This window comes from Canis lupus, chromosome 29 (assembly GCF_003254725.2).
Source record: "Canis lupus dingo isolate Sandy chromosome 29, ASM325472v2, whole genome shotgun sequence".
Lineage (NCBI taxonomy): Eukaryota > Metazoa > Chordata > Mammalia > Carnivora > Canidae > Canis > Canis lupus.
The window spans coordinates 252,944-277,017 of record NC_064271.1 but is presented as its reverse complement, the minus strand read 5'-3'; the positions used below and the strand labels follow the sequence as shown (position 1 = coordinate 277,017).

Genomic DNA, 24,074 nt, shown 5'->3' with positions numbered 1-24,074 from the left:
TCTCTCTGTGTCTCTCTGCAGTTCTACTGTGCTGGTGGGAGGGAGGAGGGAGAAAATAGCATCACCTGCACCTCTTCCTTGTGGAGCAGAACTCCCTGCCACCATTGTTCAGGAGGCCCTTTTAGAAGAGCAGTCTCCTGTGACCTGCACTTTCGTCAGTTCCCTGCCCTGACCTGTCTGTGCCCAGGTCTTTGATATACCCAGAGCCACAGATCTCCTGTATTTTATCTCTGGCTGGTGGCTGGGATTCAAAACTCCCAAGATTTAAAGGGCCTGGTAAGGTGCAGGCCAATCTGTCTAGGGGAGGAGATGATCTGCAGGTACCCACCACCATCACATGCCTAACGTTGTCTCATCCTTTCCCTGAAAGGACATTGCACAGTGCGAGCACAGAGGCTAGAGTTTATTGTAATACTCAGCGAAAAGCTGAACCCAGGTTATCAGCCTTACGCGCTTGACTCAGTCCTCTGTTCCCTTCTGTCCCAGGGAAGCCATGGCAGAGGCTTGGATTTATTGCAGCAGACAGCAAAAACTGCCACTAGGTTATCTGCAATTTTCTCCAGTCTCTGCTTTCTGTTAGTTCTGCCACAGAAAAGCAGCCACTCAACGTGCACACAGAGGTTTAAGCCTACTGTGGCTCAGAGTAACAAGTTGTCTTCTGCTCTCTGGGAGCACCTCTGACCTTGCTGATGAGCACTGCTCAGTGGCTCTGGCTGGCCTTTGGTCCTTTGAGAGGCAAAATCTGCTCTTCAAATGCCCTCTGGAAAGGGAGTGATTTCTCCCTGTGGGACCCAGGGGATCTCCTCACTGCAGCTTATTGTGTGGTCCCTGCCTGCTGGGCAGGAAACTGCTTTCCTCCCTCTTCCTGACTTGACCCCAAGAATTGGGTTCCATCCCGTTTAGGCCTTGTGGCTTTTCTCTCCCCCAGATCAGGGCTCCAAACCCCACATCTGCTGTGTTCTCTTGCTCCAACTGTGCAGATTGTTTCCTTTATCCTCAGATTGTCTGTCTTCCTAGTTATTCAAATTAATTGAATGTTGATCTAGCTGTGTTTGAAGGACCAGGCAAGTTCAGAGTCCCTCTACTACTATACCATCTTAACCACTCCCCCCCAAAGCCCATTTTAGTTATTCTGTAACTAGTAACCTCATTGGAGGTTTGCATTAGTTAGCAAACTAATTGGTTAATAATTCGCTGAGATGAAATAGCAGCTTTTCCTGTTTTGTTCTTATGTAGCATGAAACTATTAATATAGTTTCTTTTTTTTTTTTTAAAGATTTTATTTATTTATTCATAGAGACACAGAGAGAGAGAGGCAGAGACACAGGCAGAGGGAGAAGCAGGCTCCATGCAGAGAGCCTGACATGGGACTCGATCCAGGGTCTCCACGATCATGCCCTGGACTGTAGGTGGCGCTAAACCACTGTACCACCAGGGCTGCCCTATAGTTTCTTTTTATGTATTCTATTTTTACTGGTTTAAATTTACAAGTAGAATTCCTTCATTGTTTTTTTTCTTGGCTACACTAAAGATAAGATTTGAGAAATTATATTGAACTAGCCAGTATTTCAAAATAAGTTTCTCTTTACATTGTGTTCTGAAGTGATTTTTTAAAATCTGAATTCCTAGTTTTGTCCCTATATTTATTTTAAAAAGCTAGCTTTTTCCATTGTTAGGAGAATCGTTAATTGTCATTAAGTAAATAAATGACTTCTATGCACTCCAGAGCTTGCTATTGAAAAAGCAGCACAAATGCAAATCAGTGCGTTAAATTTGCAATATTTCCATTATGATTCCTGTTTGTGGTTCATATCTGAAAGTATGATTTTTTTTCCCTTTCTCCATAGCATTTTAGTATATTTGGCATGGCATTCACATGAGTTCTTGTTCTAGCAAGTACTATCTCTTTGAGATGCCGCTGCCCAACCATGACATCCCAGAATGAGTTTCTTGTCTGCCACATATCCTGTTTTTGTCAGACTGTTCTAACTATATCTCTCAAACTGGAAGAAAAATCTATTTAACCATTTTTCCATGACATAGTCAATTACTATTAATTTGGTATCCAACACTTAAGCAACAACATTGCTTGTTGATCTTTTTAAAAATTTTGTTTTCTTTACAAAACATTTATTGAGGATATTATATGTGTAAACCTCTGTTTAAGAACTACAGAGGGGCACTGGCTGGTTCAATTGATTAAGCATCTACCTTTGCCTTGGGTCATGATCCCAGAGTCCTGGAATCAAGCCACATCAGACTCCCTGCTCAGCAGGGGAGTCTGCTTCTCCCTCAACCCCTACCTCTGCCACCTCATTCTCTCTCTTTCTCTTGCTTGTTCCCTCTCTCAAATAAATAAAATCTTTTAAGAAAAAGAGAACTATGGAATATTTGAAATGAAGAAATGTCCCTTGCCTTTACCTAATACAGTGAAATAAGGGTCCAAACCAAGAATATTATTAATAATTCCAATAGATTGTCAACATTTTAAAAATTAGATTTCATTACTTTATTCTGTTTTGGAATTTATAAAAAGTGAAATCAGTCAGCTGAAGTTTTTTTGTTTAGCAAATCATTCTTTTATGATACTATCAACAACTTTATACAGAATAATCAATCTTCTTAAAAATAGACTTATAGAACTCATTTAAATTATGAGAATACATTTATATATAAAGGAATGATATACCAGTAATAGTTGTTTGTTTATTTTAAACTTCCACAAAAGACTTCTATTGACAAATGAGAATAAATCTTAAGCTACATGCAGTCTGGTACAACATTGTTTACTACAATGTCTGGATGTAGAAGGTATTCAGTAAGTATAGAATGAGTTGATTCTTGGAAAATTAAAAGTATATTTATTTTAGAGATTTTATTTATTTATTTGGGAGAAAGAAGGAGTGAGTACGGGCATATGTGCTCTCAAGCAGTAGCAGAGAGAGGAGCAGAGGAGGAGGGAGAGGATAAAAGAGAATCTCTCAAGCAGACTCCATGCTGAGCATGGATCCCAATGTGGGGCTCAGTCTCGTAACACTGAGATCATGACCTAAGCCAAAATCAAGGTTTAGACGGTCAACTGACTGAGCTACCCAAGGGCCCCCAAAATATATTTATTTTAAAATAGTCTTTGTAACTCAGGATTTCCCTTTCTAAATTTAGAATGATGTTATCTCAAAATCGGATACATCAACTAAGACCAAGACTTTGCTGTGTTATTAATTTTTTTAAAGATTTATTTATTTATTTATTTATTTATTCATGATAGACATAGAGAGAGGGAGAGAGAGGGGCAGAGACACAGGAAGAGGGAGAAGCAAGCTCCATGCTGGGAGCCTGACTCGGGACTCGATCCCGGGACTCCAGGATCGCGCCCTGGGCCAAAGGCAGGCGCTAAATCGCTGAACCACCCAGGGATCCCCTGCTGTGTTATTAATTAAAACAGAATTTTATTTGGACTTTCTTTCCAGTGCCACTAGTTCCTTCTAAGAGTGACATTTTTGTTTGCTAGCTTGCTTTGGAGAATTTATATTCTTTCAAGTCCCATAATGTAGAATTTAAGTTGGCTTGGTCAGACTTATCAAGTGGTCCATGCGTGGCACAACTGTGAGGAAAGTGTTGTGTTTTTGGCTCAGGGGGTCTGTCTTCACTGTCTTTTCCAGATATCTGCATGTATGTGCATGCACAGACACACAAGAACTATATGCACACATTCAGGTGTGTTTTAATGAAATGTTGCCATACTATTTATATTCTTTATATTGATTTGTAGTTTATTTTTATTGGTGTATATAGGACTCTCAAATTCAGAGTTGCAAAGTAAAGGTCATATAAAAATTCCTAAAATCCTCTAATTAAGTATTGTGAATAAGCCCCTGAGTGGAAGGAGATGGAAAAAAAGATGCTAAATATTGTAATGGAGATTAGTGTACCTACTTTTGGTGATTAGGCATGAAATCTTTGTGTTTCAGCTGTTTTTATAACCTATTCAGGCTAAATATTCCTGGAAACTGCAATTGTTTGGATATATAAATTATACATATAAAAATTTTCATGTTTTGCTAGTGGTTTTCTTGCTTTAAATTAATCTCTGAATTGGAAGTGTAAAAATAAAAGGTCATTTCTTTCAGTAAGCTGAATGTTGAGGAAATTTTGTTAATAGAGGTACACAGAGAAATTTTTGGTTATATCACTACTTATGTTAAAATGTTCTTTTATGTTTAGTAAAATGGCTTATTTACTTGTGAAGATACAGTCAAAGTACCATAGGCAAAATAGCTGCATGTATTTGTGGTTTTGCAGGAAATCAGTTGCCAACACACAGACTTGCTGAGCCTGGACCCTGGTTCTATCCGTGCCAGCTGCCTTGCCAGTCTGCAGCAGCCTGTGGGCGTCCGTCTCCTTGAGGAGGCCCTACTTCACCTGGGGCCTCAAGAGCCACCTGCCAAGCAGTTTAAGGGGAGGATGCGTGTCTCTCCTGATGTTGTCAGATGGATGGAACTTGCTAAGTAAGTTTGGTAATCCAGACTGTTGGGAGAACAATGAATTTGACTGAAGTAATACAGAAAAAACTTTTCATTCTGGTGGAAATTGAGCAAATAAAATTGATAATAACACTTCTATGAAATTTAAAAAAAAAATCTCTCTGGTGAAGTACCATTCGATAAGTCAAGAGTAGATGTCACAACAAGGAGAAAAGAGAACATCAATGATACTTGTTCTTTCAGTATACAATCTTTTTGGATTCAGGGTCCTATTTACCAAGTTTAGTTTCCTGTCAAGTGTGGCCATAACTTACAGTTTTATATGTTTTTATTGCTTAACTAAACTGAATAGAGGGTAATCCATTATTTTCAGCAGGACTCATACTTTTATTTTTTTTTTTTTTTTTTTTTTTTTTTTTTTTTTAATTTTTATTTATTTATGATAGTCACACACAGAGAGAGAGAGAGAGGCAGAGACACAGGCAGAGGGAGAAGCAGGCTCCATGCACCGGGAGCCCGACGTGGGATTCGATCCCGGGTCTCCAGGATCGCGCCCTGGGCCAAAGGCAGGCGCCAAACCGCTGCGCCACCCAGGGATCCCGGACTCATACTTTTAGAAACAATTTAATCCAGTTACTTTGTTAATTTGGGAAGAACAAGTACTATTTTGTTGCTAAGCCATTTTGCATTATGTCTGCTTTTTTCCTTACTTGTGCTTTTATCATAAAGCCAATGCCTAATTCTGAGAAGGATATTAGGTTAAAATTAAATTTGAACTTCTATTTTATAGTGCTGATTTTTGGATCTTCAGGTTCTAGGAAAAAGAGTAGAGAGAAGGGTGGGGAATCCTTGTACTAATCACTGTTTTATGGTCATATCTTTCTATATTGAGCACTATGTGTGAGCAATACATTGTGTCAGGTATTGAGAAGACTTAGGCATGTCTTGCACACTCACAAAACTAGCCATCTAGTAGGAAATGTATATACTTACATGCATAACTAACCATACATGGAATGGGAAGCAGTAAGTTCTCTGAGAAGCCAGGTAAATACCAGGGCAGTTCAAACCGTGCATCTTGGTTTATACTGATTCTAATTAGTAATCATTTTTAGCTTGTTGTTTCAGATGTATAAGTGCATAGTCAGTAACACTTCGTATATTTAACATTTCCAGGGAATGAGAAACTCATCTAATGTGTATTTGCTGGGTAAATGAAGTACACAGCTTTTAAGAGCCTAAACTTTAAACTTTTTTTTCTGACTTAAATATTTAATACTTCCTAATATTTTTGGAGCACCTGGGTAGCTCAGCCAGTTGAATGTCTGACTCTTGGTTTCGACTCAGGTCATGATCTCTCAGGATCATGAAATCGAGCCTTGCATCAGGCTCTGCACTCATTGGGGAGTCTGCTTGGGATTCCCTCCCTCTCCCTCTGCCCCTCTCTCAGCTCACTTTCTTACTAAAATAAATCTGTAAAAGAAATACTTCCTCAAACAGTATTAAGAACATAATTTTGCCTATCCATGATATGTCACAGTCATTATTTTGACCATGTTATAGTGTGTATCATCCTAGAAACACGGGGCTAGTGCAAAGTGGGTATGAGACTGATATAAGTTCCAATAACTCAGAGAACTCTCTTCTCTGAGTTATTGGAAAATAATTGTAGTTCTCATCTTCTCTTGGACTGTGAACTGTTATCCTACCTCCCATCTCCCCACTTCTGCCTCTGTTTGTTACCCATAGCCCTTTACAAACAGGGCAAGAGAGGGCCATGTCTACTAGATTTTAATCTAAATTTGGAATCCTTAGGCTCTGAGAGAGCCCTTAGGACTTTTTTGATGTAATAAATACATGAGATTTCATACCTGGTTAAGGACCAAAGTGCAGGAAAGCCAAGGAAGAAGCAGTCCTTGCTGGGTAGCTGTGTGATTGTGGTTTCAGGAAGAGATGACATTTGTGTGGAGACTTAAAAGATGGAAAAAATTCCAAGGGAAGGGAACAAACTTCTTAACACTTACTTGAGACTATCTTAGTGGGGAAGGTTGATTGATGGGGTGAAGTAGATTTTTGTTAATGGGAAGAGAGGAATGAGTGCTCCAGCAAATAGTAAGGCTGCAAGAAAATTACTTGTTGGTAGAATTGAGATGGCCCATAGAATGTGGATTAAAACATGGCCTTATTAGGACCAGGATTAATTTTTACACACTCTGGGTTCTTGACTACATTCCAAATTTTAGATATAGAAATACCTAAAATACCAGGATTTCAAATAGGTCATCCATGGATATGTACAATGTTACTGTAATAGATTTACACAGGATGGTCTTATTGTATGAGACAGTTTATCCACTGTAAACTTAATATTTTTAGATTTCACTTTAAATGCACTTTAGAGTAATCTCTGTCTCCTGTAGGACTAAAGTAGTAAAACCTAATGGTAACTTCACAATGTCTAAGATTTTATATTTTTATAGAACAAAAATAATGTATATCCTTTTTTGGCTAACATAATGAGACCTCTTGATTTAATTATCATTTCATTAGAATTAACACTTGAAAAATATTGGCATATTCATTGATTGAGACTTTCTTTTGGTTTGTTTTTTAGACTGTATAGATCTATTGGAGAATATGACATCCTCCGTGGTATTTTTAGCAGTGAGATAGGAACAAAGCAAATCACTCAAAGTGCAATTTTAGCAGAAGCAAGAAGTGATTATTCTGAAGCTGCTAAGCAGTATAACGAGGTAAAATTGATGTCTAGCAAATACGTCAGTTGCTTAAACACTTTTGTTTTCTGAAAAACTGTTAACTTTAGAATTTAGAGCTTCATTAATAATTCAACTTTATTCCTTAGTTTTTATACAGAGATTAATAGGGAATAGTTTAATAACCAAATGTGAAATAATTATTGCTTTATCTTTTACTCTTTTTAAGAAAACATCACTGAATAAAAGAGAAAGCATTTCATATAAAATACTATAAAACTGTAAGATGTTATTTCATTATGTGCTGTTATTATATAATTTCTATTTGGGTAGATTGTTTTCCTTCAGTAAGTAAAAAGTTTATGAAGTGGTAAGTAAGAATTGGTTTTTAGAAGATGACTATAAATTCAATTTTTACATTTGTGTTTTGAGTTGCCAGTGGCTATCCAGGTATAGATGTCCAGCAAGTAGTTGAAATTCAGAGTTTGTGATCTGTTAGATTCTTGAATGAGTAATCCAGGTTGTAAAGTCTTCTGCAATTTTCAGTAAATGTCCTATTTTCTGACTTTTAATCTCAGAACTCTTTAAGTGGTAAATAGCCCATAGCATTGATTTAAATCAAATTTTGGGTCAATCAGAGTCTTTAGTTTATTAATTGGCTTAATTTGTAAGTTTCTTAGAGAAATAGTTTCCTCTTGGTTTTTCTGTTCGTTTGCTTCCATAAGATTTCTTTTGGTTTATTTTCTTTTATTCAGTGTTACTCTATTTTCGGTTTTCTTTCCTATTGTCATAAATTCGAAAATGATTGTCCTTAGCATGAATGTTGACACTATGTATAATACAAATGTTGTCATTTATATTCTTTCCAACTTTGTAAAATAAATTTATGAACTTTTCTTCTTGAGGCTCTCAATAAAGAAGAGTGGGTTGATGGTGAGCCTACGGAAGCTGAGAAGGATTTTTGGGAACTTGCATCCCTCGACTGTTATAACCAGCTTGCTGAATGGAAGTCATTAGCATACTGTTCTATAGTCAGTGTTGATAATGAAAACCCTCCAGATCTAAATAAAATGTGGAGCGAACCATTTTATCAGGTGAGTAGAATTGTTGTTTTTTAAGGATTTATTTATTCCATTTCGAGCAGAAGGGGCAGAGGGAGAGGGAGAGAGAATGTCAAGCAGGCTCTGCACCCAATGCAGAGCCTGACTCAGGGCTAGATCATGTTGCCCTGAGACCAAGATTGGCGCTGAAACCAGGAGCCGGATGCTTAACCAGCAGCACTACCAGATGAACTAGAATTATTTTTCAGGTCACTGAGATAAATGTTTTAGATGGTTAGCTATTTTCTAATTAGTGAAGTTGTTTAAAACTTTAAAAAAAAAATAGCAGTAGTTTTGAAATATAGGATATTTATAAAACCTGACCCCCCCACGAACTCCATAATATTGTTAAATCACTTACCACTTTTGGCTAACACTTTCCAAATAAATGGGAGGCATTGAAAAATAAATATTAACACCCATCCTATGACTACATGGAAGAATATTTCATGGTGTCTTTATCCTGAGTAGCCTTGACCCCTGGAGTGGGACAGTTCCCCTCCCATGGTATAGCCCCAACTCTTGGAGGGAAGCAGCTTACTTGGTCCCCACAATGCAGCTGTCCTCACTTGTATGTAATTTCCAATGATCTTTTAGCTTTAAAAGTGGTTTCCGTTTTCTATAGGACATGTTCCTGTGTATTTTGTGGTTACATAATGAATAATTTTAAGTGAACATGTTTTAAAAATTGTAGTTTTAGGTTTGAAACATCAGACACCATCACTTTAGCTCTAAATCTTAACCTAAAAAATTATTCCAAAGGATATTATAAAATAATTAGGCATATTCATACTAGCTTTCTAAAGTTACAAGTAGAATCTTCTGTTTCTTAGGAGACCTATCTACCTTACATGATCCGCAGCAAGCTGAAGTTATTGCTACAAGGGGAGGCTGACCAGTCCCTGCTGACATTTATTGATGAAGCTGTGAACAAGGATCTTCAGAAGGCTCTTATAGAGCTGCATTATAGTCAAGAGTTGAGTCTTCTTTATATCTTACAAGATGACATTGACAGAGCCAAATATTATATTGAAAATTGCATTCAGATTTTTATGCAGGTAATAAATGAATTAAAAAAAATCAAGTGAAAACTTTCCTTTACTATTTGATACCACCCATTTTCTTCTTTTCTATTCTTCCAGTTTCTTCTAAAATCTCTTCACTCTGTCTTACTGCATTTTTAATCCGCCCTCCCCCCCCCCTTTTTTTTTTTTTGCTTTTCCTTAGGTTTTTTTATCTTTCTCACACTGTTAAAGAACACTTGTGTAGACTTTTCATCTGGATTGGCTGAGTGGAAGTTTGATTGTTTTGTGGAGAAAATGAACTAATCTTAGCTGTTCATTTACTACCATTGTGCCTTCTTTCCTTTTATGAGAATCTTCTGATATTTGTTTTTAAATTCAGTGTCTTTATAGAACCTGTTAACATTTATCATTGGCTTATATTGACCATAGAAGCATAACCATTCATTGCCTTTGATTTTTATTTATTATTTATTTTTTAAGTAGACTCGTGCCCAATTTGGATCTATTGTGAACTCACAACTGTGAGTTCAAGACGTGAGCTGACGTCAAGAGTTGGTCATTCAACCAACCCAGATGCCCCAAATTTTGAATTTGTTCTGTTCAAGGGGAAGTTTATCAAAGAAGGAATTGGCTTCTGTAGTTGGCAGTTCTATATTATAAGATATTGTTAGTTTTAAAAATTGGTGGTGAATAGAGGCAACAATGCCTAATTATATATTGATATGTGACTAAAATTTGACTAAAAACCAAAATTATTTTTAAAACCTTAGACCATTTGTTAATTGCTTCTGTGTGCTAACTGGTAACTGCTCTAAGATACATTGTGTAATTGATATAGGATAGTTGCTGTATTTCACATTTTAGGGAGCTATATTGAAATTTAAAGTAATAAATTGATTTCTAAACAGTGTTAAATATTTTTTTTCTAGAATTACTCAAGTATTGATGTCCTCTTACACAGAAGTAGACTCACCAAATTGCAGTCTGTACAAACTATGATAGAAATTCAGGAGTTCATCAGTTTTATAAGCAGACAAGGTAATTTTTTTCACCTACCACTTTTTTCTTTTATAATTTTGGAAAAGTTTTGATGTGATTTTTTTTACTTAGTGAAAGGACAGGTTTCTTATGTATGGGTTAGAAAATACCTTGAGTTCATTCTACAAATACATATTTTGAGATCATTGAAATAAAGTCTAGGCACTGGAGATGCAAAGTCAAATAAAATGTATTGCCTTGCTTGAAAAAGCTTTCAAAAGAGTGAGGTAATCCCCACATGATGTGATCCTTACTGAGGCAGAGGGATAGCCCATGTCAAATATGGGTAACAGAATGTGCCCTGGACTGAAGGGTGCAGGAGGCTCCTGGAGGAAGGGCCTGAGTTGGGTATAGAAGAGTCAGGGGGACTTGCAGAGAATTTGCCTTATAGAAGGGCTGCAGTGTCTTGGATGGGCTGAAAGTTCAGTGACTGGGTGCCACATGCCCTGGCCTGAGGGGAGGTGAAGCTGCTGGCAGCAGTGTGCAAACCCTGAAGGTCTTTCCGAAGCCAACAGGAGATTTTATTCTGTCACCTACGAGACACCACCCAGAGTCAAAGGGAAAGAATACATCTTTGCATCAGTTATATGTCTTAGTTATAAAGTAGAATTCAACTTGTATGCTAAATAATTAAAAATAAAAATGAAAGACTCTCAGAGTACTAATAAAAATGGATATTTATATATATCTACAACTATTCATACTCTGCTTTAAATTTGGAGAATTCTTTTTCAAGTACATATTGTTAATGCAGATCATTAAGTGTTTTCTACTTTCCAGGACTTATGTTAATCTCCTTTTTCTCTTTTACATAGTTTTTATGACAGCCTCGTGAAATTTAGATTTTTTTCCTTCTCATTTTACAGAAACATAGGTTATTAAATAGCTTACCTAAACTAATAAGTGAAAGATCCTAATCTTGAACCCAGGACTGTCCTATTTAAGCTTGTGTTCTTAACCGCTGCTTTCCCACCAACAGAAAGAGAAAACTAAAGCTTTAAACAGTAGTAATGTAAAATTTAAATTTCCTGAGGGTTATCATGAATCTCTTGAGGCCAGATTGCTTTGGCTGTTGTTATCATGTAATCCTGTGCACATACCAAGGTCTGGGGCAGTATTTTCAACACAGTGAGTGTCTCCAGCTTAAATGGTGAATATTCACACAAATGACATAAACCAAGGTAAGTATCCCTATGCTGATTCAGATCAGATTTTGCCAACAAGAAAATTGGCTGCAGCCCTATGAAAACTCTTCAGGTTTCAGAACTTTCTAGATCTTGGAATTGTGGATGAAGGACTGTGAACCTATGCTAAGTGTAAAAATTACATATGTTTGTTTCCCCAGTTTTACTCTATGTCCTTAAAAAATTGAATTTTGGGGATGCCTGCGTGGCTCAGCGGTTGGGTGTCTGCCTTCGGCTCAGGTCGTGATCCCGGGATCCGGGATCGAGTCCCACATAGGACTCCTGTGACGAGCCTGCTTCTCCCTCTGCCTATGTCTCTGTCTCTCTCTCTCTCTCTCTCTCTCTGTGTGTGTCTGATGAATAAATAAATAAATCTTTAAAAAAAATTGAGTTTTGATGTCAAAATATATTAGATTTACTGTGATAAGTTTTTGTTTCTGTAGTGAAAGACGAAACAATTTTAATTTGGACAAGAAATTTGAATTAAGTTTCTGTTTACTAACAGTAGCCCAACTTTGTAAATTGGTCTTGTCATTGAGCTGTGGATATAGTCATCTTCTAATATTTTTAGGTAATTTATCATCTCAAGCTCCCCTTAAGAGACTTCTAAAATCCTGGACAAACAGATACCCGGATGCTGGAATGGACCCAGTGCACATCTGGGATGACATCATCACCAATCGGTAAGATGTGATCTTTTCAATCTGAATCTGGATTTTTTTCTGAAATTGCCAGAAAGGCTTCTCTCCAAAACTGTGGTTTAGGAGAATGTGGGGTTTGAGTGTAGATAGTTCTTATCTTGCTGATTTCCCCCGTAAGTTGTTCTCAGAAGACTCTGCGTGTCAACAGTTCCTTTGCCCCAGCTTGTCCCCTGTGAGAGGATTTCTTTTTTCTTTTCTTTGTTTTTTTTTTCTTTTTTTTTTATTAAAGATTTTATTTACTCATTCACGAGAGAGACAGAGAGAGACAAGTGGAGAAGCAGGCTCCATGCAGGGAGCCCGACGTGGGACTCGATCCTGCGAAGGCAGGCACTAAACCACTGAGCCACCCAGGGATGCCCTGTGAGGGGATTTTTGCCCACTGACATTGACTTCATCGTGTGCCGAGAGGTTGATTATGAATATCCTTCTGGCAGTGAAAGAAGGCAGGGGGGCAGCCCCGGTGGCATAATTATGTTCTGAACCATTTGAAGTTAAGTTGCATATGTATGTCTTTTTAGCTCTTCATCATTTCCTAAGAGAAAGGGTGTTCTCTTATATAACCTCAGTTCAATAATAACTTTGCTATTTTCATTTTCATTTTATTTTTTTTAAAGATTTTATTTATTTATTCACGATAGACCTAGAGATAGAGAGAGGCAGAGACACAGGCAGAGGGAGAAGCAGGCTCCATGCCAAGAGCCTGACGTGGGACTCGATCCCGGGACTCCAGGACTGTGCCCTGGGTGGAAGGCAGGCACCAAACCGCTGAGCCACCCAGGGATCCCCTATTTTCATTTTTAATCTACAGACCCAATTTCACATTTGTCAGGAGTCCTATTAATGTTCTTTAAAGCATTTTCTCCATGTCTTAGACAGAATCCAGTCCAGAATCTCATACAGCATTTAGTCAATATGTCTTTCTGGCCTCTTAATCTGAAACACTTCCTCAGCTATCTTTCATGAAATTGACGTTTTAGAAGAATGTTCATCAATTTGGATTTGATGAACTGTATATTCTCACAGATTCAGTGAAATACTAGTGAAAATACTACTTAAGTGAAGTATTCTCAGGGTATCACATCTAGAAGCACAGTGTTCACATGGTTTTTACTGGAGATAGTAATTTTGATTGTATGGTTAAAAAACTCTCTCATATGAAAAGATGGTCAGCATCACTCATTGTTAGGAAAATACAAATTAAAACTATAATGAGATATCACCTTACACTTGTCAGAATGGCTAAAATCAACAATACAAGAAATAACAGGTATTGGTGAGGATACAGAGAAAGGGGAAACCACTTGCACTGTTGGTAGAAATGCAAACTGGTGCAGCCTCTGTGGAAAACCGTTAGGAGGTTCCTCAAAAAGTTAGAAGTACCATGCAATCCAGCAATTGCACTAGTAGGTATTTACTCAAAGAATACAAAAATAATAACTCAGAGGGATACCTGCATGCCAGTGTTTATAGCAGCATTATTTATGATAGCCAAAGTATGGAAACAGCCCAGGTGTACATCCACTGACAGACAAATGAATAAAGAAGATGTAGTATATACAAATACAGTGAAATATTAGCCATAAAAAGGAACAAAGTCTTGCCATTTGCAATAACTTGGATGGAGCTAGAGAGTATTATATTAAGCAAAATAAGTCATTCAGAGAAAGACAAATACCATATTTATTTCACTCAAATGTGCAATTTAAGAAACAAAACAAACAAGCAAAGGGAAGTAGAGAAGCAAGCCAAGAAACAAACTCTTAACTATAGAGAACAAACTAATGGTTACCAGAGGGATGATGAGCTGGGGGATGGGTGGGATAGGTGATGAGGATTAAGGAGTACACTTGTTGTGATGAGCACCGTAATTTATATGGATGTGTTGAATATATTATACATCTGAAATTAATGTAACATTGTGTGTTAACTAACTGGAATTAAAATAAAAACTTTAAATGTATACACACACATACATACATACATACATACATACATACACACACAAGAACATTAAAAAGCAGAACTCAGAGAAAATATTGTCTGGTCTCTCCAGTGAATAACGCTTGGGAATTTTTGTTGTTTCAATGCCTAATTTTTTTCCTTTGCAACTAATTAACAGGGTGAGAGATGCTTTGAATATGCATATATCCTGTTTCTCATAAGACTTAGCCATCTATATTTTATATCTGTGAATGACTTTTGGCTGAAACCAATCTTGACATTGATCATTGCAAGGTGATGATTTTCTAACTCCATGTTTATCAGTCTACATCTTAGTGTAAAGAAGAGGCTTATCTTTTCCATCTATTTATTTATTCATTTACTTAAATTTTATTTACTTAGATTTAGTTATTCATATTCTATATGAATCATGGATTCCAATTTTATTTAATGGAATATAATCCATTACTGTTCTTATTTCATGTTGAGATTGTCTCAGATTTGGCCAGCAGGATCCCCTTCAAGCTAATATTACAGGCACATCTTGCAAAATTATTCTGTTTTTTCTAGAAATGCACAGTTTTATTTCTTACATTTGGGTCTGTGATCCAAGGATAATATTTGTAGATGGTATGAGGTGGGTAGATGCTATGATGTTTATATAGTTTTTTCATATTGCTGTCTAGTTGTCTAGTCCCATTGTTGTCTTTTCATAATTGAATTGCCTCAGCACCTTTTTTGAAAATCAATGACTATATGTATATGGATCTGTTTTTGAATGCACTGTGCTATTCCTTGTTTGTATATATATTTTTTTTCATATATCAACTCTCTTCATTACTGTTGCTTTATATTGTTTTGAATCATGTAGGGTAAGTACTCTAACTTAGTTTTTCTTTATGAAAATTGCTGTAGTTTAGGTTATTTATATCTATATATACATTTTAGAAACTACTTGTCAATTTCTTCCAAAAACAATCAGAATTTGGGATTTTGTTGACTGTAGGTCAAGTTTGGGAATTGCCATCTTAACAATATAGAGTTATACAATTCATGAATATTTTATGTCTATTTAGGTTTATTTAGGTTTCTTCCAAAAAAATTTTTTTGTTTCATTTTAATTATGCTCTTAATTCCCTTTATCTGTTTCACCCATGCACCACCCACCTCCCCTCTGGCAGCCACCAGTATGTTTGCTGTATTTAAGAATCTGTTTTTTTGGGGGTTTTTTTGTTTCTTAAATTCCACATACAAATAAAATCATATAGTACTTGTTTTTCTGTGACGGATTTCATTTAGCATTATACTCCTTAGGTACATCCACTTTATTGCAAATGGCAAGATTTTATTCTTTTTTATGACTGCATAATATTCCATTGTATACATACCACATCTTCTGTATCCATTCATCTATCAGTGGACTCTTAGGCTGCTTCCATGTGGTGGCTCTTGTAAGCATTGCTGTGATAAACATATGAGTGCCTTTATCTTTCCAAATTAGTGTTCTCATTTTCTTTAGATACCCAGTAGTGAAGTTGCTGGATCATATGGAAGCTCTATTTTTAATTTTTTGAGGAACCCTCATATTGTTTTCCATAGTGGCTGTACCAATTTGTATTCCTACCAGCAGTGCATGAGGATTTCTTTTTCTCCACATCTTCACCAACACTTGTTATTCTTGTGTTTTTATTTTGGTGATTCTGACAGGTGTAAGGTAATATCTTATCGTGGTTTCGATTTGCATTTCCCTGATGATGAGTAATGTTGAGCATCTTTTTGTGTGTCTGTTGGCCATCTGTATGTCTTTTTTAGAAAAATGTTTATTCAGGTCCTCTGGCTATTTTTAAAATCAGATAATTTGCTTTTTTTAGTATTGAGTTATATAAGTTCTTACATATTTTGGATAACTCCTTATCAGATATATTATTTGTAAACATATTCTCCCATTCAGTAGGTTGCCTTTTTTTTTTCGTCCTTGGTTTCCATCATTGTGCAAAAGTTTTTTACTTTGATATAGTCCCAATAGTTTATTTTTCGCTTTTGTTGCATTTGCCAGAGGAGGCATATCTAGAAGAAGGATTCTATGGCTGATGTCAAAGATATTACTACCTATGTTTTCTTCTGGGAATTTTCAGAGTTAAGCCTTTGAAAAGAGACAGGGGCAGTTAATCCATTTTGAGTTTATTGTTGTATATGTTATAAACAGTGATCTAGTTTCACTCCTTCACATATAGCTGACCAATTTTCCCAGCATCATTTGCTAAAGAAACTGTCTTTTCCTCATTGTATAATCTTGCCTCCTTTCTCATAGATTAATTGACCATATGATAAGGATGGGTTTATTTCTGGACTTTCGGTTCTTTTTTTTTTTAATTTTTTTAAAAATTTATTTATGATAGTCACACAGAAAGAGAGGCAGAGACACAGGCAGAGGGAGAAGCAGGCTCCATGCACCGGGAGCCTGACGTGGGATTTGATCCCGGGTCTCCAGGATCGCGCCCTGGTCCAAAGGCAGGCGCTAAACCGCTGTGCCACCCAGGGATCCCTGGACTTTCGGTTCTGTTCCATTGATCTGTGTGTCTGTTTTTTGTGTCTGTATGACACTACTTTGACTACTATAGCTTTGTTATATATTTTGAGGTCTGGGATTCTGATACCTTCAGCTTTATTCTTCTTTCCCAAGATTGTTTTGGCTATTTGGAATCTTTTGTGGTTCCATCTGCATTTTAGTATTCTTTGTTCTAGTTCTGTGAAAAATGTTTTTGGTATTTATTTATTTGTTTTAAAAGATTTCATTTATTTATTCATGAGAGACACAAAGAGACAGGGGCAGAGACACAGGTAGAGGGAGAAGCAGGCTCCATGCAGGAAGCCCGATGTGAGACTCGATCTCTGGACTCTGGGATCACACCCTGAGTCAAAGGCAGATGCTCAACTGCTGAGCCATCCAGGCATCCCATGTTTTTAGTATTTAGGTAGGGATTGCATTAAATCTCTAGATTGCTTTGGGTAGTATGAACATTTTAACAATACTGAATCTTCTAATCCATGAGGATGGGATATCTTTAGTTTGTGTCATACTCACTTTTAAAATCAATGTTTTATAGTTTGCAGTGTTCAGATCTTTCACCTCCTTGGTTTAGTTTATTCGGTATTTTATTCCTTACAGTACATTTATTTGTAATTAAGATCGTTTTCTTAACTTCTTTTACTACTACTTCATTATTAGTGTATAGAAACAAAATAGGTTTCTGTATATTAATTTTGTATCTGCAACTTTATTGACTTCATATAATAATGCTAATAATTTTTTGGTGCATCATTATGGTTTCTATGTATAGTATGTCATCTGCAAATAGTGAAAGTTTTACTTCTTCCTTTAATTTCAGTGACTTTATTTTTTCAGTAAAGGTGTCTTTTGTTAGATTTGTTACTAGGTATTTTATGTTTTTCAGCAGTGTTCCAATTATTTGCCATTCATGTTTTCTGAAAGTTTTATCATGCATGAGTGTTGAATTTTATTAAATGCTTTTTCTGCATCTGTTTAATTGATCATATACTTTTTCTCCATTTATGTTTTTAGGTCTATCATCAGATGTTTTGTCTATAGTGTTGTACACAAACATTGCTTCCTTAATGATGCTCTGTTTGGATTATCTGTCCATTTTTGAAAGTGAGATCTTAAAGTCTCTAGCTATTATTGTATTGCTGTCTAATTTTCCTTTCAATATTTGTTTTATATATTTACATGCTCCAGTGATAGGTGCATAAATATTTTACAGTTGTTATATTTTCCTGACCACTTTATCATTATAAATGAACTTTGCATCGTTTTACAATTGTTAGCTTAAAGTCTGTTTTGTCTGATTTAGTATAGCTACCTCTGATTTGTGTGTGTGTGTGTGTGTGTGTTTGTGTGTGTGGCTACCATTTGCTTGAAATATCTCTTTCTATGCCTTCACATGTAGTCATTGTTGTCTTTAAAGCTAACATGAATCTCTTGTATGGAGCATATTGTTGGATTTTGGTTTTTAATCCCTTCACCTATTCTGTGTGTTTTGGTTGGAGAATTTAACCCATTTACATTTCAAGTAGGTATTGATAGGTAAGGGTTTACTTTTGCCATTTTATTCTCTGACAGTTTTGTAGATCTGTTCCTTGCTTCTTTGTCTTTTGTGATTTGGTGATTATTTGTATGTATATACTTTGAATTCTTTATCATGATCTTTTGTAATTACTGAGGCCTTTCTTTGTGTTTACCACGAGGCTACATAAAATATCTTCTAATATCCTATTAAAACTGACAACAACTTAACTGCAATAGAATTTTTAAACTTTATGCTTTTATTTCCTTATGATCCTCACATATTAGGTTGTTGATGTTATAATTTAATTTTTATATTGTACATCTAATAGATTATTATGGTTATTTTTTAATACATTTGTTTTTTAATTAATTTTTAAAAGATTTTATTTGTTTATTCATGAGAGACACAGAGAGTCAGAGACATAGAAAGAGAAGTAGGCTCCCTGTGGGAGCCTGATGAGGGACTCGATCCCAGGAACCTGGGTTTACACCCTGAGCTGAAGGCAGACACTTAACCACTGAGCCACCCAGGCATCCCTGTATTTTTAATTTAAACGGACATTGTAGGTGAATTATACACCACTATTGCCATATTAGAGAATCTGACTTTGGCTCTGTATTTATTTTAGCAGCAAATTTTATATAACTTCACATGTTCTTATGATGTTAATTAGTAGTGGTTTATTTCTGCTTGAAAAACACCCTTTAGCATTTCTTATAAGCCAGGTTTAGTGGTGATAAACTCCCTTAACTTTTGCTTGTTCAGGAAAGTCTTTCTCCTTCATTTCTGAAGGACAAGTTTGCCACGTATAGTATTCTTGGTTGACATGTTTTTTTCTTTCAATATTTTGAATATATCATTCCATTGTCTTCTGGCCTGAAAAGTTTAAAAAAGTTTCTTTTGAGAACTCCACCTGTAATCTTAGGGAGGTTACTTTTTATGTGATGTGCTGCTTTTCTCTTGCTACCTTCAGAAAGTCTGTCTTTGACTGTTGACAATTTAATTATGTGTCTTGGTGAGCCCTGTTTGAATTCAGTCTACTTGAGGTCCTTTGGGCCTCATGGGTCTGGAAATCCATTTCTCTGCCCAGGTTTGTGAGAAGTTTTCAGCCATTATTGTTTTAAATATACTTTATAGCCCTTTCTCTTCTCTTAGGATTCCCATAATGTATTTATTGTTTTATTTATGCTGTCCCAGAAGTCCAGAGACTTTCTTCACTCTATGTTTGTTTGTTTGTTTGTTTGTTTGTTTGTTGTCTGTTTTGGCTTCTCTGGATAATTTCACTGATTCTTCTGCATGGTCAAATCTGTTTTTGAAGCTTTCTATTCATCAATTCAATCTTAGTATCCTTTGGCTCTAGGATTACTGGTTTTTGGTTTTCGTTTTGTTTTATGGTCTCTATTTTTTGTTGTTGTTGAACTTCTCATTTTGTTCATGCATTGTTTTCCTAATTTTGTTTAGTTATCTATCTCTGTGTAATTCACTAAATTTCCATAAAAGCATTATTCTGAATTCTTTTGCTGACAGTTTATAGATGTCCGTATCTTTAGGGTCATTTGTTATAGCTTTATTATTTTCCTTTGATTGTGTCATGTTTACCCACTTTCATAATCCTGATTATTTACATTGGTATCTACACATTTAAGTAAGTTATATCCTCTTCTAGAATTTGCAGGTTCACTTTGACAGAAAGAGTCCTTCACCAGTCAGCTTAGCTTGGGGTTCTGGATATGTCAGCTGTAGCATCCTTGAGGAGGTTGGGATTACTCCTAGCATATTTTTTAGGGTGAAGCCACTGCCCAAGTTGTAAGGCTGGGTTGGAGTGGTTGCCAACAGCTGAAAAGAGCGAGTGACTTGGTTCCCTGCTGACGTGAAGCTGTAGGATGGGCTCTGCAGTTTCCTTTATTCTCTGGTCAGTCTTCTAGATAGTCAGGACTAGGTACTATACTCAGCATTAGGCAGGGCTCTGAATTAACTTCCTCTTACCCTGAGGTGAGACAGCACACTGGCCCCAAGGCCAGCAGAGCCTTGTCTGGGAGGCCCAGATCAGGCATGGATGGGCTGTATTTTCCTGCCAGAGGGAGCACGTTTTGCTCTGCAGGGAGGGAGAAGTACTGGCTATGCTCTTTGCTCTGGTACTACTCTATGTGGGGTTATAGGATGGGCTGTACAGTTTCCTGTGTGCTCTGGGCAGGCCAGCTGAAGGTACTTGCTGTTTAAACAAGTGAGTTTCCCTGCCAGTGTGCACAACCATTGTACAAGTGCCAAGATGGGCAGATTTCTTGTTTGGAAACCATATTAAGCAGAACTCTGTGCTGAGTTCTGTGGCCTAAGAAGCCACCATCTTGGCTCTATAGATGGGTGGGCCACCTGCCAGGTCCTCTGCTCATGTGCTCCTGTAATCACAGTTGCAGGAGAGACTGTGCATATTCCTGGGAGCTCTGATTAAGCTAGAGCCTGTATTCAGCAGCAGTGGGGTTATACATTAGCTTCTTGTGTGGTTGGGATTGAGAAACAGACCTTTTGTGCTAGCAGGGCCCTTTGTTTAGGAGACCAAATCAGGCAGAGCTGTGCACCAAGATCTCTGGTCAGAAGGGTCAGCATATTGGCTCTGTAGACAGAGGGCTGCTGCTTGGGCTCTCCATTCAAGCGCCAGTTGCATGGTTGGCTGCACAGATGCCTAGGAACTCTGGTGAAGGTTCTTGATTGGCAGGGTTGGAGGTTGTATTCAGCAGTAGGTAGGGCTACTAATGAGATCCTTGCCTGAGTGGGGGACACAGAACAGATACCAAAGCAGGCAAGGCTCTCATTGGGAAGCAATTTAGGCAGAACTGTGTGGCAATTGTGGCCACTGGCTTGACTGCAAATAGGTAGGACTTTCTGCTTTTGTGAACTTGCTGCTCTAGTGGTTCTGGGCTGAGCAGCTTCCCAGGTGCTCCAGTCACGTCTCATGGTCAAGCAGGACAGGACCAAGACCGACATTCAGAAATAGGTGGAGCTGTTTATTAGCTTCCCTGCCCAGGCAGAGTGGCTTTTTGTTTGGGGTCTAACATCAGGTAGACCTGCACCCTACCTAGTTCCCTAGTAACACTGGGCCACTGTGTAGGCTCTGCAGATGAGCCAAGTAGATTAGAATTTCTACTTGGGCATTGCTATGAGTAGGAACTCTGGCTGCCAAAATCTGAGTGCTGGTTGCTTAAGCCTACTCCCCCCTTTTTTTTGTCACAGTCTGATCCCCAATGATCAAGCCCTACTGTAGCTTCCCTCATGATCTCTGTCAGATGAGACCCAAGTGGGCTTCCTGTTTCACAAGCTACAACACTGAGGTAGCTGAGTGTCCATCTTGAGCTCTTTTTTCCCTACTGGAACAACTGCACTTGAGGCGGGGGTGCCTCTTGGTGTGGTCCTGTCCCAGCCTGAGGTAGGGACCATGCAGTCATACAGTAGCTACTCCTTTTTCCCTTCCAATGCTGTCTGTCTCTGTGGTCTGTGTCTCTGTGTCTCTCCTCACACAGGCTTAACTCTCTGTGCTAAGATTTTCTCAATGGTGTCTTGTCCATGAATAGTAATTAGGTGGATGTTTTTTTGTTTTGGGGGTTTTTTGTGAGGGAGACTGAAGTCAAGAATGACCTGTGTCACTATCTTGATGACATCATTTTTCCTTATGCTTTAATACATTGACTGCTTTTTGTTTTTTTTTTTTTTATTTTTTTTATTGGTGTTCAATTTACTAACATACAGAATAACACCCAGTGCCCATCACCCATTCACTCCCACCCCCCGCCCTCCTCCCCTTCTACCACCCCTAGTTCGTTTCCCAGAGTTGACTGCTTTTTGAATATGAAACATGTTGAATTTTGGTGGTAAACCTTGTGTGATTACAGCGATCCCTTTTATATATTCTTAGATTTGCTAACATTTTGTTAAGAATTTTAGTGTCTTTATTCAAGTGGGATATTGGTTAGTAATTTTCTTTTTTACAATGTCTTTGTCAGGTTTTGGCATTAGGTCCCCAAGTTCGGACCTGTTCCCTTCTCTATTCTTTGAAAAAAGTTTATGTAAGATCCTTCTTATTTCTTACATGAATATTTGATAGAATTCACCAGTGAGACGTTATATGGTCCTGGAGTTTTCCTTTGGGGAAGATTTTTGATAATGCCTATAATTTCTTCAGGAGATACAGGCAATTTAAATATTCTATTTCTTTTTGTGTCAACTTTATTAAATGGTATTATTCAGTATACTTTTCTATTTCATTTAAGTTGTCCAGTTGTTTGCAGAAAGTTGCTCATATTATTCTCTTATTTATTTATTTTTATTACTTGGAGTGTCTGTGGTGGTAACCTATTTTTCATTCCTGATATTGGTGATTTTTATTCTAGATCATTCTAACTAGAGGTTTGTCAGTTCTGTTGATCTTCTCAAAGGACCAGCTTTTGACTTTGCTAATTTTCGTTATTATCCTGTGTTCTATGTCACTGATTTCTGGCCTCATCTTTAGTATTTTCTTCTTTCAATTTATTTTTTACTTACTTTGCTCTTTTTTTTTTTTAACAGTGGAAACTTTGATGTTGATTTTATACTTTTATACTTTTATACTTTTTTCCCTTTATATAAGCATTTAAAGTTACATGTGTCCCTCTGTTTTAGCCACATATTGCAAATATTGATATATAGTATTTGCATTGTCATTTAGTTTAAAATATTTTCTAATTCTCTGGGGCTCCTGGGTGGCTCAGTTGGTTGAGCATCTGACATCATATTATGATCTCAGGGTTATGGGATCAAGCCCCATGTTGGGCCTTGCACTCAGCAGGGAGTCTGCTTGAAATTCCTTCCCTCTCCCTTTGCACTGCCCCCTTGCTTACACATATGCTTTCTCTAAAACAAATAAATAAGTAATTTAAATATTTTTTCTAATTCTCATGTGATTTCGTTTTTGATCCTTGAAATAGTTTATTAGTGTTTAATTTTCAAATAGATGAGGGGGTTTTTGTGTTTTTGTTTTTGTTTCTCATTGATATCTAAAGTAATTCCACTGTAGTCACAAAACTATGGTTTTAGCTTTTTAAAATATATTGAGACTTGTTTTACAGTTTAGCATATGGTCTATTTTAGTAAATGTACTATGTGTACTTGAAAATCCTGTATATGTTATGCAGTTCTTAGATGTACCATTTGTAAACTTCGATTAGATCAAGATGGTTGATGGTATTTTTCAGAAGTGTATGTCTTTATTAATTAATTAATTTATTTATTTATTTTTGTCTATCTTAAGCAGCTGCTAAAATAGGGATTTGAAAATCTCTTACTATGACTGTGGAATTGTCTACTTTTTAATTTCTATTTTTACTTTTTGTATTTTGAACTTTGTTAGTAGGCATATACATATTTGTTAGTAGGCATATACATAATTGCTAGGTCATCCTGATAAAAATGTCCTTTTTTTCATTGTCTTGAAATGTGTGTGTGTGTGTGTGTGTGTATATATATATATATATTTCATATATGTATGAAGTAGCATATAGTGAAAACACTAATAGATAAAATTATATTTTTGCTTTAAATAGTCATGCATAGTGGAAAGAACTTAGGAGACAAGAAATCGTTTTATACTTATTATTTCTGATGATCATTGTTGATTTACAAAGATGCTATTTTCCTCCGGTATCTTTTCCCTTTGGCTGAAAATTTTCCTTTAAGCAGTTCTTGTAAGTTAGGCCTGCCTCTGATGAATTCTCTTAGTTTTCCTCTGAAGATACCTTTATTTCACTGAATTTCCAGAGGAGTATTTTCTGT

The 24,074-nt window shown here is 36.7% G+C and overlaps 1 protein-coding gene across 8 annotated transcripts in view; it reads left to right on the top strand.

Annotated features, from left to right (window-relative positions):
• The window catches only part of PRKDC (protein kinase, DNA-activated, catalytic subunit), a 221,645-nt gene that overhangs the window by 151,508 nt on the left and 46,063 nt on the right, over positions 1–24,074 (top strand). For all 8 annotated transcript variants that reach the window (XR_004810577.2, XM_025477681.3, XM_049103971.1 and 5 more), the window contains 6 exons: positions 4,303–4,508; positions 7,099–7,237; positions 8,104–8,292; positions 9,132–9,356; positions 10,253–10,361; positions 12,117–12,228. Coding sequence is in view for 7 of the 8 variants with exons in the window: in XM_025477681.3 (XP_025333466.3) it covers positions 4,303–4,508; positions 7,099–7,237; positions 8,104–8,292; positions 9,132–9,356; positions 10,253–10,361; positions 12,117–12,228 (980 nt within the window). In the remaining variant the exon portion in view is untranslated. The remainder of the gene's footprint in view (positions 1–4,302; positions 4,509–7,098; positions 7,238–8,103; positions 8,293–9,131; positions 9,357–10,252; positions 10,362–12,116; positions 12,229–24,074) is intronic.